This window comes from Leptodactylus fuscus, chromosome 3, assembly GCF_031893055.1.
Source record: "Leptodactylus fuscus isolate aLepFus1 chromosome 3, aLepFus1.hap2, whole genome shotgun sequence".
Lineage (NCBI taxonomy): Eukaryota > Metazoa > Chordata > Amphibia > Anura > Leptodactylidae > Leptodactylus > Leptodactylus fuscus.
Genome location: NC_134267.1, coordinates 76,627,282 through 76,641,109, shown reverse-complemented (window position 1 = coordinate 76,641,109; position 13,828 = coordinate 76,627,282). Strand labels below are relative to the sequence as shown.

General features: G+C 40.9%; 1 protein-coding gene across 1 annotated transcript in view; it reads right to left on the bottom strand.

Annotated features, from left to right (window-relative positions):
- The window catches only part of NUP133 (nucleoporin 133), a 96,126-nt gene that overhangs the window by 76,032 nt on the left and 6,266 nt on the right, over positions 1 to 13,828 (bottom strand). Inside the window, exons 3-6 of the mRNA XM_075267767.1 lie at positions 13,448 to 13,551; positions 10,266 to 10,364; positions 7,708 to 7,839; positions 588 to 758 (exon numbers count right to left, since the gene is read on the bottom strand). Coding sequence (XP_075123868.1) covers positions 588 to 758; positions 7,708 to 7,839; positions 10,266 to 10,364; positions 13,448 to 13,551 — 506 coding nt within the window. The remainder of the gene's footprint in view (positions 1 to 587; positions 759 to 7,707; positions 7,840 to 10,265; positions 10,365 to 13,447; positions 13,552 to 13,828) is intronic.

Below are 13,828 nucleotides of genomic sequence, written 5' to 3'. Positions count from 1 at the left end.
TTTACCAGTTATGTGAGATTATTCCTCCCATTGTTCACAACAGGTTTCCTTGAACACAGGCCTTTTATCGGATACAGGATGGAGAACTCACTGCTGAGCTTGCAATTTGGTAATCTTTCATGGTAAAGACAATGTCTACATCTACTTAGGTACGTTAGTTATAGTATCCTGTCCATCAAACAATCAAACAAACAATCAAAACGAAAGTACTGCTTGAACTTTTGACTGATGACTGGAGATAGAATGCTGCTTGTACACTATATTGTCACAGGATCCTGGCACTTTTGATGCGACAAGCATGCAGACCTTTTCCTTTCACAACCACTTATACCAGATGTTCAATTTATAAAGAAAGTATGTCATAGCATTATGAGCTTCGTAGTGGTCAGCTTCTAACACAACCTTGTTATCTGACAGGAGGCCTTATGGGCGGATTTAAAAAAAAATTCTCATTATCTACAATGTAATACGTCTTCTCTAGTATTCTACAGCGACAAAGTACCTGGCAAAACACTGGCTTAAGACAACTGCTATCCATATGCTTTATAAAATGAAAGAACAGATAAAGATGAAGCTGTAAAACTTACTGATGATTCTACTGAAGGGGATAAAATACCAAAGAGTGTGGAAACTCTACGGCCAATTCCTGAAAGCATGCCTTGCCCTTGCTGCAAGAATCGTTGGTAGATTTTTCCAGAGGCATCTGGTATTAACCGAACATGTTGGTTCTTTGAAGATGACAATATAAAACTGCCAGCCTGTAAATAGATATGTAAAAACAGCTTTCATTTTTGTAGGATTTATTCACTTATTATTAAAGGGGTTGTCCATGGCTAAGCGTTTTAAACAGTGAAGAGGTCAGGGCACTTGAGTGAGCACAATGGCGTCTTCAAATCAATGTCCCATAGGAGTCTTGGGTGCCAAACCCCACTAATTTCCTATTGATGACCTATTCTGATGGGATAGTATATGAAAAAGAGCTGGAAATCCTCTTTAAACTGAGTTATAAGAGAAGATTTTTCTTCAAACTTGTGGATTATTTTCAATTTTAGTCATGAATTTCCTATTCTTATGTGTAAAAGAACTGTGCTCATAACAGTATTTTCACCTAAGAATTATATAGTTTAGATTAGCTGGCCCATCATTTTTATGCCGTCCATAAGAAAGGCAGTTTCTGCAGAATCCCAGAATGGCTGCAATAGGGAGGGGCTTATATAGATTTCAGAATTCTGGGCAAACTTACAGACGCACCTTCACTGTAGAAGCAGAACATAGACTGAAAAAATAGTTTGTTCAGTTATGTAGGTATTCCACGAAGACTATAAAGCAAGGTATAAAAAGGCAACCTCAGTGGAGATGTAGGTTTGCTCTCTAACTTTACCAAAAACCACTCTGGTCTTAATATCCCATGAGCCACTAGAGCAGGGGTGAGCAATTAATTTTCCCATGGGGCCGCATAAGAAATTGAAACTATGCTAGAGGGCCGCGCCATGGCAAATTTAGCTCCACCCACTTCTACGTTGACTCTGCCCATTCCCAATCATCTTTCCATGTGTCCCCACAAAGTATAATCCTCCTACAGTCACCCGTACATTATATGCCCCTACATTATAATGTTCCCTTCTAACTGCCCCACAGTATTAAGTCCCTCTCCTGGTGCCCCAGTTTAAACTGGGGGAGACTAGAGGGAGCAAGAAACTGAAGCAGCTGGAGGGGGACATTAAATAGTGGGGGTAGTTGGAGGGGGGCAATAAATTGACAGCTGGACATGAAACTGGGGGCAACTAGAGGGGGACATTAAAATCAGGAAGCTGGAAGCAGACATTAAACCGTAGGGGTAGCTGGAGGATGACATTAAACTGGGGGCAACTAGAGGCAGACAGGTCCCCCTCCACCTACCTCCATGGTTTAATGCCCCCTCCAGTTGTCCCCATTTTAATGTCCCCCCAGTTTAAGTGCCCTCTTCATCTACCCCTAGTTTCATGTTCACCCCTCCATGTCTCCCTCAGTTTCATATCTCCCTTCATTTTCCCCATTTCATGTCCCCCCTCCATCACTCCCCCAGTTTCATGTCCCCCCTCCATCTGCCATCTCTGCCCTAGTATAACATTCCCCTTCCATCTCTTCCCCTAGGTTACTGAGACACAGACACATACAGACAGACAAACACATATAGACAGACAGACACATATAAACACACATACAGACACACACTCCCCCCTGCATGTTACATTCCCCAGTACCTTATGACACACACTCACCTGTCTCCATCTTCCTGTACTGTCCTGCCGGCACTAAGACACGCCCCCTAGACACCCCCCCCCCCCCCCCCAGTCAAGCTGTGCGGGCCGGACTGAATCAGTCAGAGGGCCGGATATGGCCCGGGGGCCGGGCTTTGCCCAGGTCTGCACTAGAGGATGCAATTTATTTATGATGAGGAACACAGCTCCTCATATATTATATAGAAAAAAGGGAAGGAAGGGAAAGGAAAATATACTCAGCCAACTTGTAGTGAAAATCACTCTCCCATATATCGCTTCCCACTCTGAGATCCGTGGATCTATAGACCGGCTCGGAAAAAATATGCTCCCTCGGTCCGGAGCCAAACGATAGTACATCCAACAAGAAATTGATTCCAGCCAGGTTACGTGGAAAGATGCAAAAATACTTCTTCTTTATTGTTAAAAAGTTTACAAAATCACAGCAGCATGAAAAACAGGAATGTGGGCGTCAGACTGACGCGTTTCGGATATGTAATCCTTTGTCAAAGTCTGATCACTTACGACTTGAGTCCCCTCTGATATAGTGCTCAACCACACCTCAAATCAATCAACCTGGTATATGCTAACAGGTGATTTACTAACTGCACAATAATACAGAGAGGACTCAAAATATATAAATAGTTAAAAAACACAAAAACAACCAAACATATTTAAAACCAAAAAATAAATATATAGACCACACGATTGTAGAAAAAAGCTATATCTCCATTCACATAATATAGAATATATACGTATGTGTGATCTCATATTACCAGATATAGACAATATTGAAGTTTAAACAAAAAACACAGCAACACATATATACACAATAAATATAAAACAAACTGAGAAAGACTACAAAAAATATACAGACCATCAGGATCACAATACATGCAAAAAAGAATCTCCATTATAAACGAAATGTGTTCCCACGGACCATCCCGGGATGCCCTGAATAAAAATGGAGGCTCCTCCAACTCACACGAATATGAGCATGCGTGAGGATAAATCATGTGATAAGCCTTCTCCTGTTCTATTAGATGGAATATTTCCTTTTAAATATCCGGCTATATTTCCAAAACAGACACATGTAGCACAAGACATTCTTCTTAATATAGAGGAATATGACAGGAACACATGATATCTACGTCCTCACTTCATTGGATGGAGATGTCCAACATTACATGTGATCCGGAATCATTCATTGAATGGAGATGTTCAACATTGTATGTGATCCAGAATCATTCATTGGATGGAGATGTCCAACATTATATGTGATCCGGAATAATTCATTGGATGGAGATGTCCAACATGATATGTAATCCGGAATCACTGTTAAGGTAAGTGCAAAATAAATGTGAGTTTATCACGTGTAATATTGAGAAAATTACACCTTTCAACATGGTATAACTTAAAAATTCTTTTATAATATCACAAACCTATATTGTCAATGCCATCTTGTGTGTGTACACACGGTGCGTGATATTACACACGGTACATGAAGATATTATATAACTATGGTGAAATTGTCCCACAATATAGATTCGTTCAGAGGATTACAATAGATGTTTAATAGATATAAGATATATCATTTCTATTATTCATGCCCAATGGATACCGTGTTCTCAACTTGAGAATCCAATGGACTTCTCTGATTCTTAAAATACGCTCCCAATCACCACCCCTAATTGGGCGCTTCACTTGTTCTATGCCCCAAAATATCAAACTGGACATGTCACTCTTATGTTTTTCTTTAAAGTGTCTCGACACCCCTGTATTTCTAAGGTTATCCGGATTACTTATACTACGTAAGTGTTCAGAAATACGCGTTTTCAAAGGCCTGATGGTACTGCCAATATATTGTACTTTACACTCCTGACATGCAATCATGTATACAACATAACTGCTGTTGCAATCCATATGATCTTTTATTTTATATGAATGATGCATCTCAGCGTCAGAAAACTTTGTTATTTTCGATGTCCACTGGCAAGTGGAACAACGTACATGTCCACATTTGAAAAAACCCACCATATGTAACCAAAATTGGTTACATATGGTGGGTTTTTTCAAATGTGGACATGTACGTTGTTCCACTTGCCAGTGGACATCGAAAATAAAGTTTTCTGACGCTGAGATGCATCATTCATATAAAATAAAAGATCATATGGATTGCAACAGCAGTTATGTTGTATACATGATTGCATGTCAGGAGTGTAAAGTACAATATATTGGCAGTACCATCAGGCCTTTGAAAACGCGTATTTCTGAACACTTACGTAGTATAAGTAATCCGGATAACCTTAGAAATACAGGGGTGTCGAGACACTTTAAAGAAAAACATAAGAGTGACATGTCCAGTTTGATATTTTGGGGCATAGAACAAGTGAAGCGCCCAATTAGGGGTGGTGATTGGGAGCGTATTTTAAGAATCAGAGAAGTCCATTGGATTCTCAAGTTGAGAACACGGTATCCATTGGGCATGAATAATAGAAATGATATATCTTATATCTATTAAACATCTATTGTAATCCTCTGAACGAATCTATATTGTGGGACAATTTCACCATAGTTATATAATATCTTCATGTACCGTGTGTAATATCACGCACCGTGTGTACACACACAAGATGGCATTGACAATATAGGTTTGTGATATTATAAAAGAATTTTTAAGTTATACCATGTTGAAAGGTGTAATTTTCTCAATATTACACGTGATAAACTCACATTTATTTTGCACTTACCTTAACAGTGATTCCGGATTACATATCATGTTGGACATCTCCATCCAATGAATTATTCCGGATCACATATAATGTTGGACATCTCCATCCAATGAATGATTCTGGATCACATACAATGTTGAACATCTCCATTCAATGAATGATTCCGGATCACATGTAATGTTGGACATCTCCATCCAATGAAGTGAGGACGTAGATATCATGTGTTCCTGTCATATTCCTCTATATTAAGAAGAATGTCTTGTGCTACATGTGTCTGTTTTGGAAATATAGCCGGATATTTAAAAGGAAATATTCCATCTAATAGAACAGGAGAAGGCTTATCACATGATTTATCCTCACGCATGCTCATATTCGTGTGAGTTGGAGGAGCCTCCATTTTTATTCAGGGCATCCCGGGATGGTCCGTGGGAACACATTTCGTTTATAATGGAGATTCTTTTTTGCATGTATTGTGATCCTGATGGTCTGTATATTTTTTGTAGTCTTTCTCAGTTTGTTTTATATTTATTGTGTATATATGTGTTGCTGTGTTTTTTGTTTAAACTTCAATATTGTCTATATCTGGTAATATGAGATCACACATACGTATATATTCTATATTATGTGAATGGAGATATAGCTTTTTTCTACAATCGTGTGGTCTATATATTTATTTTTTGGTTTTAAATATGTTTGGTTGTTTTTGTGTTTTTTAACTATTTATATATTTTGAGTCCTCTCTGTATTATTGTGCAGTTAGTAAATCACCTGTTAGCATATACCAGGTTGATTGATTTGAGGTGTGGTTGAGCACTATATCAGAGGGGACTCAAGTCGTAAGTGATCAGACTTTGACAAAGGATTACATATCCGAAACGCGTCAGTCTGACGCCCACATTCCTGTTTTTCATGCTGCTGTGATTTTGTAAACTTTTTAACAATAAAGAAGAAGTATTTTTGCATCTTTCCACGTAACCTGGCTGGAATCAATTTCTTGTTGGATGTACCCTCATATATTATGCCCATCTCCCGGCAGTCCATGCCCATAGACTAAAATCTATGATTTCAGTCATTTTTTGCCAGAAAACCAGTGGAAAACTACAATAAACCTTGTTTAGCCTTTGCAGAAAAGGGTGAGATCTGCATAAAACCTCCAAATGTTTTTTTGCACAAAAGAAGTTGAAAAATTTGCAAGCCCCTAAAGTGGTGGGGTAGGGGAATGATAAATCTGTGCATTGTGCTGCAAGAGCACATACACCCTTGAACACACTTCCAGGATGGTAGAAGTTCTATAACTTTATTTTTCAGACACAACAAGTTTCTGCTGCAAATCGAAGTCTGTCTCAGATGACAAAGGCTGCAAACCAGAGCAAAAATGTTTTATGACTGAACATTAAACAGACAGACGCTCTACCTTTGTGAAGTGTTAGGCCATTAGACATGTTCATTTCTATCACCTGTGAGCTACATTTAAATTTGACTGTTGGTCTAAAGCAGTGGTTCTCCCCCTTATGAATAACAGTTCCCCATTTATGTATAACAGACACCTCCTTATTTACAACAGCTCCTCCCTTACACATAATAGCTATATCTCTCTCTAATATATATATATATATATATATATATATATATATATATATATATATATATATATATATATTAGTGCTCCTTATATGTAATAATTCCTCTCATAATAGCTCTCATTATGTATGTCTCCCCCTTATAATAGCCCCCCTTATATATCATAATTTCTCTTCTATAATCGTTCCCCTTATGAAGAATAGTTGCTCCATTATAAATAGTAGCTTCCTTATATTTAATAGTTCCAAAACTATAAATATTACAGCCCCTACAAACAATAGTTTGCCCCGTTGGCAGGTGATCCCTTTCCCTTACCAGATAACAATAAATCTTGTACTCACCCTACCGTGCTCCTGCGACAAGCGGAGCAGCCAAAGACTCTACCTGTAGTAGTGGCACAGGTGGCGCAATGTAGTGTCGTCATTGTTACTTGCGCCGCAACGTCCTGTGTACTAACAGCGGTCCTCTATGGCAGAATAGGGACCTTTTAGCTCCCTGCTCAGTCATAGATTAAACAGTATTGGTGTGCCCAGTTTGTCCACCCCCTAATAGTAGCCCTGGATAGAGGAGCGGTGTCTCGGTTCCTAAAACTATTGGAACGTGTTTTTGATGGCCTTAGGTGAAGCCTGTAAAAGGGTTGTTCAACCCCCCAAAGGGGTCGCCGCCCACAGGTTGAGAACCACTGGTTCGAGTCACATTCATAAAAGAAAAAGCCTCGGAGAAATAAATGATTAAATCACAAATTAGCAGATATTTTACTGTAATTATATTAGCGGTATTATATTATACCATCTAAACTGGCACTGTTAGATTCAAATACATATTCAATAGGGGCAGTATTTGTGTCATAGTGTAAAGAATGCTTATTGCCGTAACTAAGGGCTTTCATGACCAGACGTCATTCCAGAGGTACTGGTTGGGGGATCACGGCCTCACAGCACAACAATAATAAACATTAACATAAACCTTTTTTTTTTTATATATATATATATATATATATATATATATATATATATATATATATATAAAGCTTTAGTTTTATTGCCATTGTCAAATTAGCTTTAGGTGCTTTTTGGCAAGAAAATATATGTACAGTATATACCGATATATATATATATATTTTTAAAGAATCTTACCTTTACAGCAGTTACAAATAAGCAAACAGAATCTCCAAAATCAGTATAAGCTTCTACATAAAACTCTTCATGTGTGAGGCTTGGCCAATAACGGATTGATCCTTCCCGTGTAGCCACCATAACTGCAACTGACTAAGCAACAAATTAGATTTTGACATATATGCATGCATGACAAAAAGTGGTTGAATTTTAATTTACTAAAAGGTATTTATTGAGTTTATGAAAAATACAGTAAAGTATCTACGCGTGTCTGAATGCTAACAAAATGGTTCCACTGAACCTCATAACTAGCAACCTTTATTTTCATTATCTTGCCCAGCTCAGTGCAGAACAGTTGTTTTTATGGAATCGGAGCTTGTTGTGGGTGGCATTACCAATATAAAGTACAGTTTATTTGATTTTTCCCCTCCATCAGACACTGCCACCCCCCCTTCCTTAGACTTCCTACTAATATTATAAATGTGAAAGTTTGTACACTCACCGGCCACTTTATTAGGTACACCATGCTAGTAACGGGTTGGACCCCCTTTTGCCTTCAGAACTGCCTCAATTCTTCGTGGCATAGATTCAACAAGGTGCTGGAAGCATTCCTCAGAGATTTTGGTCCATATTGACATGATGGCATCACACAGTTGCCGCAGATTTGTCGGCTGCACATCCATGATGCGAATCTCCCGTTCCACCACATCCCAAAGATGCTCTATTGGATTGAGATCTGGTGACTGTGGAGGCCATTGGAGTACAGTGAACTCATTGTCATGTTCAAGAAACCAGTCTGAGAAGATTCCAGCTTTATGACATGGCGCATTATCCTGCTGAAAGTAGCCATCAGATGTTGGGTACATTGTGGTCATAAAGGGATGGACATGGTCAGCAACAATATTCAGGTAGGCTTTGGCGTTGCAACGATGCTCAATTGGTACCAAGGGGCCCAAAGAGTGCCAAGAAAATATTCCCCACACCATGACACCACCACCACCAGCCTGAACCGTTGATACAAGGCAGGATGGATCCATGCTTTCATGTTGTTGACGCCAAATTCTGACCCTACCATCCGAATTTCACAGCAGAAATCGAGACTCATCAGACCAGGCAACGTTTTTCCAATCTTCAATTGTCCAATTTCGATGAGCTTGTGCAAATTGTAGCCTCAGTTTCCTGTTCTTAGCTGAAAGGCGTGGCACCCGGTGTGGTCTTCTGCTGCTGTAGCCCATCTGCCTCAAAGTTCGACGTACTGTGCGTTCAGAGATGCTCTTCTGGCTACCTTGGTTGTAACGGGTGGCTATTTGAGTCACTGTTGCCTTTCTATCAGTTCGAACCAGTCTGGCCATTCTCCTCTGACCTCTGGCATCAACAACGCATTTCCACCCACAGAACTGCCGCTCACTGGATGTTTTTTCTTTTTCGGACCATTCTCTGTAAACCCCAGAGATGGTTGTGCGTGAATATCCCAGTAGATCAGCAGTTTCTGAAATACTCAGACCAGCCCTTCTGGCACCAACAACCATGCCACGTTCAAAGGCACTCAAATCACCTTTCTTCCCCATACTGATGCTCGGGTTGAACTGCAGGAGATTGTCTTGACCATGTCTACATGCCTAAATGCACTGAGTTGCCGCCATGTGATTGGCTGATTAGAAATTAAGTGTTAACGAGCAGTTGGACAGGTGTACCTAATAAAGTGGCCGGTGAGTGTATATTTGTGTGTTTGGATGTTTGTTAATCACGCAAAAATGGCTGAACAGATTTTGATGAAATTTGGCAGATAGATAGTTTGTAACCTCTATTAACACATAGGCTACTTTTTAACCCGGTAAATGACATGGCTTCACGACTTATCAATTTATATATCCTACTAATATATTAGTATTAATATATTAGTAGGATATATAATATTAATATTGCCAGCAAGACAATCATTCAGCTAATTGTACTTTGCTGATAAAGCCTGGTCTGTTATCTCTCTATGTAAACAGTCAGTCCATTCTGTATTAGCATCTGCATATTATCTGATCTGCATAAATCTTCTGTGTCCCATTCAGCCAGAGGGAGGAGGGAAGGGGGGTAACGAAATGAAAAGCAGAAACTGCTGAAAGAGTGCTGAGACACAGAACTGGGAAAGCCCCTTTAATCCAAATTGGCAATTTCCGAATTTTAAACATGCCGGGAAAACAAAAATCTAATTTGTCACAAAATTCTCAAAAAACGAGAGCTATGAAGGTATTCAAAAGTCAACACACTTCTCCTCTAGTGGAGAAGAGGAGGATTGAACAAGCTAGGCGTCAAGCAGCTCTTAGAGCAGTCGAAATGCCGGAGCAGGCGGATCATCGAAGCCAACAACACGCAGACGAAGTCGCTGGCAGAAGCTAGTTGTTTACAACTGCTTTTCATATTCTCTCATGTATGGGTCATCAGTTTCTCTTCTGTGACAATTCAGTTGCTAATTGCTTGTTCTGAGTTTGCAAGTGGTAAATTAAATGGGCTATTTGCATACATACAAATGCCAATAAGTATAACATACAGAAACAGAACAGAAAAATATTGGTAGCATTACTTACCTGTGTAGGTGCTGCATCATCAGCCAGTGATATGTCTACCAGATCTGCAGACCAAGGACAATCACTAGGAGGGAGCTGGAGTTCTTTACACGACATAGACTGTTAATAAATAATTTTATTTAATATTTGTATTCTTCAAATAAATAAATAGCAAGCATGTATTCAACGTTATGCATTTGTCCTCCTACAATTTAAAGAGAATCTGTCAGCAGGAAATTTAATATCAAACAAATGACAAATGCCTTGTAGGGCTGCTTCTACAATTTTCACTTTAGATGATCATCCTTAGCTGCAAGCAAAGTGTGACAAAGTGGAAGATGCAACCCAAGAAAATAAAGATAAACAGATGGGTGGAAGTAAGGGGTGAAAAGGGCTATTGAAATAAAACGCGATGCTGATTGGATGGGTTGGCCGTGGCTCGCAATGTGGGGCCTTAGCCTAAAACCCCTTTCAGCTAATAAATTATTATTATTATTGTTTATTTATATAGCACCATTAATTCCATGGTGCTTTACATTTGGGGGTTTACATACAGTACACAAAATATACAGGTAGATGTAATACTAAGAATGACTGACTGGCACAGTGGGGTAGAGGACCCTGCCCGCAAGGTTTACAATCTATGGGGGAAGAGGGATAGAAACAGAAGGAGAGGGGGAGACAGTTCAGATGGTGGAGTGGTGATAGTTTTATTGGTGGTTGTAGGCCTTCCTGAACAGGTGAGTCTTCAGAGCCTTCTTGAAGTTTGTGATTGTGGAGGTCAGTCTTATGTGTCTCGGTAAGGAGTTCCAGAGTATGGGGGATGCACGGGAGAAATCTTGGAGACAGTTGTGTGAGGAGCGGATGATAGTAGAGCGGAGTAGGAGGTCATTGGAGGATCTGAGATTACGTGTAGGCAGGTAGCGGAAGATTAGTTCAGAGATATACGAAGGGGACAGGTTGTGGATTGCTTTGTATGTTAGTGTTAGTAGCTTGAACTCAATTCACTGGGCTATTGGTAGCCATTGGAGGGACTGGCAGAGGGGGATCAGCCGAGGAAGATCGGGGGGCAGAGGTGAATTAAGCGAGCAGTGCAGTTTAAAGTGGACTGGAGGGGGGCGAGGGTGTTTGCTGGGAGTCCATGGAGAAGGGCGTTGCAGTAATCTAGGCGGGAGATTATGAGGGCCTGGACGAGTGTCTTAGTCGTTTCAGGGGTGAGGAAGGAGCGGATTCGGTGAATGTTCTTGAGTTGGAGGCGGCAGGAAGTGTTGAGGGTTTGAACGTGTGGCTTGAAGGATAGGTCAGAGTCCAGGGTTACCTCAAGGCATCAGGCCCGTGGGACAGGAGTAATTGTGGTTCCATTAAATTTGACAGATGGGTGAAGTGGGGGGGGGGGCTATAAAGGTGGGGCGAAAATGATGAACTCCATTTTCTCCATATTGAGTTTGAGAAAGCGGGAGGAGAGGAAGGAGGCTACAGCCGTTAAACAATATGGAACACTGGCCAGCAGAGAGGTTATGTCTGGTCCAGAGATGTATATTTGGGTGTCATCGACATAGTAATGGTATTGAAAACCATGAGATTCTATGAGTTGGCCCAGGCCAAGGGTGTAGATGGAGAACAGGAGGGGTCCTAGGACGGAGCCTTGGGGTACACCTACAGAGAGAGATGTGACTGGATCGGGTCAAGTGCGCAGGAGGTGAGGTGGAATTTAGAGGTTACGGAGGAGAGTTTTTCGTCAGTGATGGTGGAGAAACAGGTCAAGGATGAGGAGCAGCAAGTAGTTGGGTGGAGGGGTTGTTGGGGGAGTAGGGTGAGACTGTCTTTGATGATGTCGATTTTAGTTTTGAAGTAAGAGGCGAAGTCATTAGCTGAGAAGTGATGTCGGCGGGAGCACAGGAGGACAGAGGGGGGAGTTGACGGTGGTGAATAGTTGTTTGGGATTGCGAGAGAGTGCAGATATCAGTGTGATATCAGTAGAGTGCATTCTTTAATACAAGAACTGTCTCTTTGTAACTAGGGAAGTCTTCCTGGGAGTGTCTTTTCTTCCAGAGGCGTTCTGGAACCCGCGAGGCATGTCTCAGTTTTTTTTAGTCAGGTCGGTGTTCTAGGGTTGCCTATTGATTGGTCGGGCTCTATTGGTTGCAAAGGGGACCACAGAGTCAAGGGCTGAGGTGATGGTGGTATTATAGAAGGCAGCAGCGGCATCTGCGTCTTGGAGTGAGGATATGTCAGCGAGTGGTAGGAGAGAGTCTGAGAGCATGCGGATGTCAAGACGGTTTAGGTTCCTGCGGGGGCGTGCTGGTTTAGAGGTTGGGGGGTCTATTGGAGAGGAGAGGGTAGAGAATGTCAGCAGATTGTGGTCAGAGAGCGTGGACGGAGAGTTAGAGAGGCCGCATATGGAGCAGAGGCCGGTAAATATGAGGTCTAGTGTGCCCCCCTTTATGTGGGTGACAGAGGAGGACCATTGGGAGAGACCAAAGGAGGCGGTGAGGGACAGGAGACTGGAAGCGGGGGGGGTCTGTGTTAATGGGGATGTTGAAATCGCCCATGATGATGGTGGGGGTGTCTGTGGAGAGGAAGTGTGTGAGCCAGGTGGTGAGGTGGTCGATGAAGGAGGGCGGTCGGTATATGTTGGCCAGTTGGAGATACGAAAGCTAGTGTAATTACTACAGAGAAGTTAACAACATACCAACAAATTATAAAGACAATAGTACCAAGCAGAGTGAGTTATGCAGGGAGTAGTAGTGCATGAAGCAAGTTGATTGCAGTAGGACATAGGATAAGTATAACACACTGATCATCATGAAAATGGAATTGCAATTCAAAATAAAGACATCATTGGAAAGTGTAGTAGAAGCTCCACAAGGTACTGTCATTAGCTTGATATTGATTATCCTGCTGATCACTCCATTTTATATTTGCCATGCTTGTACTCTACCGCTTGCTGGTTCTGTCGCATGCCACTGTTGTGGTTTCCAGATATTTCTAATCTACAAGAAGGGCATTCACAAACTGATAAAAAGCTTTAGGCTGTTATATGTATGCCAAAATTAAACTGTGGAATCTAGTGGCAAAAGTCCTAATACTGCTAAAGCAATAACAAATTACACAAAGACAGCAGTCTTAATAGTAGATAGGAAAAAAAACATCCATAGGTTTCGGTTATGTAGTTTACCACGTGGTCTCTAACAATGACTTACCTTTGCAGACGAAGACTGGCTAATTTTCCAAATTATAATTCGATCGTCACACACTAACCATGCCCATCCAAGTTCATGAATTTTCACCATTAAAGAAGTATCAACTGTTAAAAAAAAAAAAAAAAAGTTCACAGGAAATGCACATAAAACATATCCACAAATCAATGACTGCAGTATGACCAATGTAGTCACACAGGCACATCAGCATAGCACAAAAAATGAATACAGATATGAAAATTCTCGTATTACATGTACATTCATTAAAGGGGTTGCCCAGGATTAATATGGTTTATTCTATGGACTGCCCATGAAATTAAAGATCGGATTGTGGGGGTGGGACACTACCTGTCCCCGACAATGATCATCAGCTATTCAGGGCTG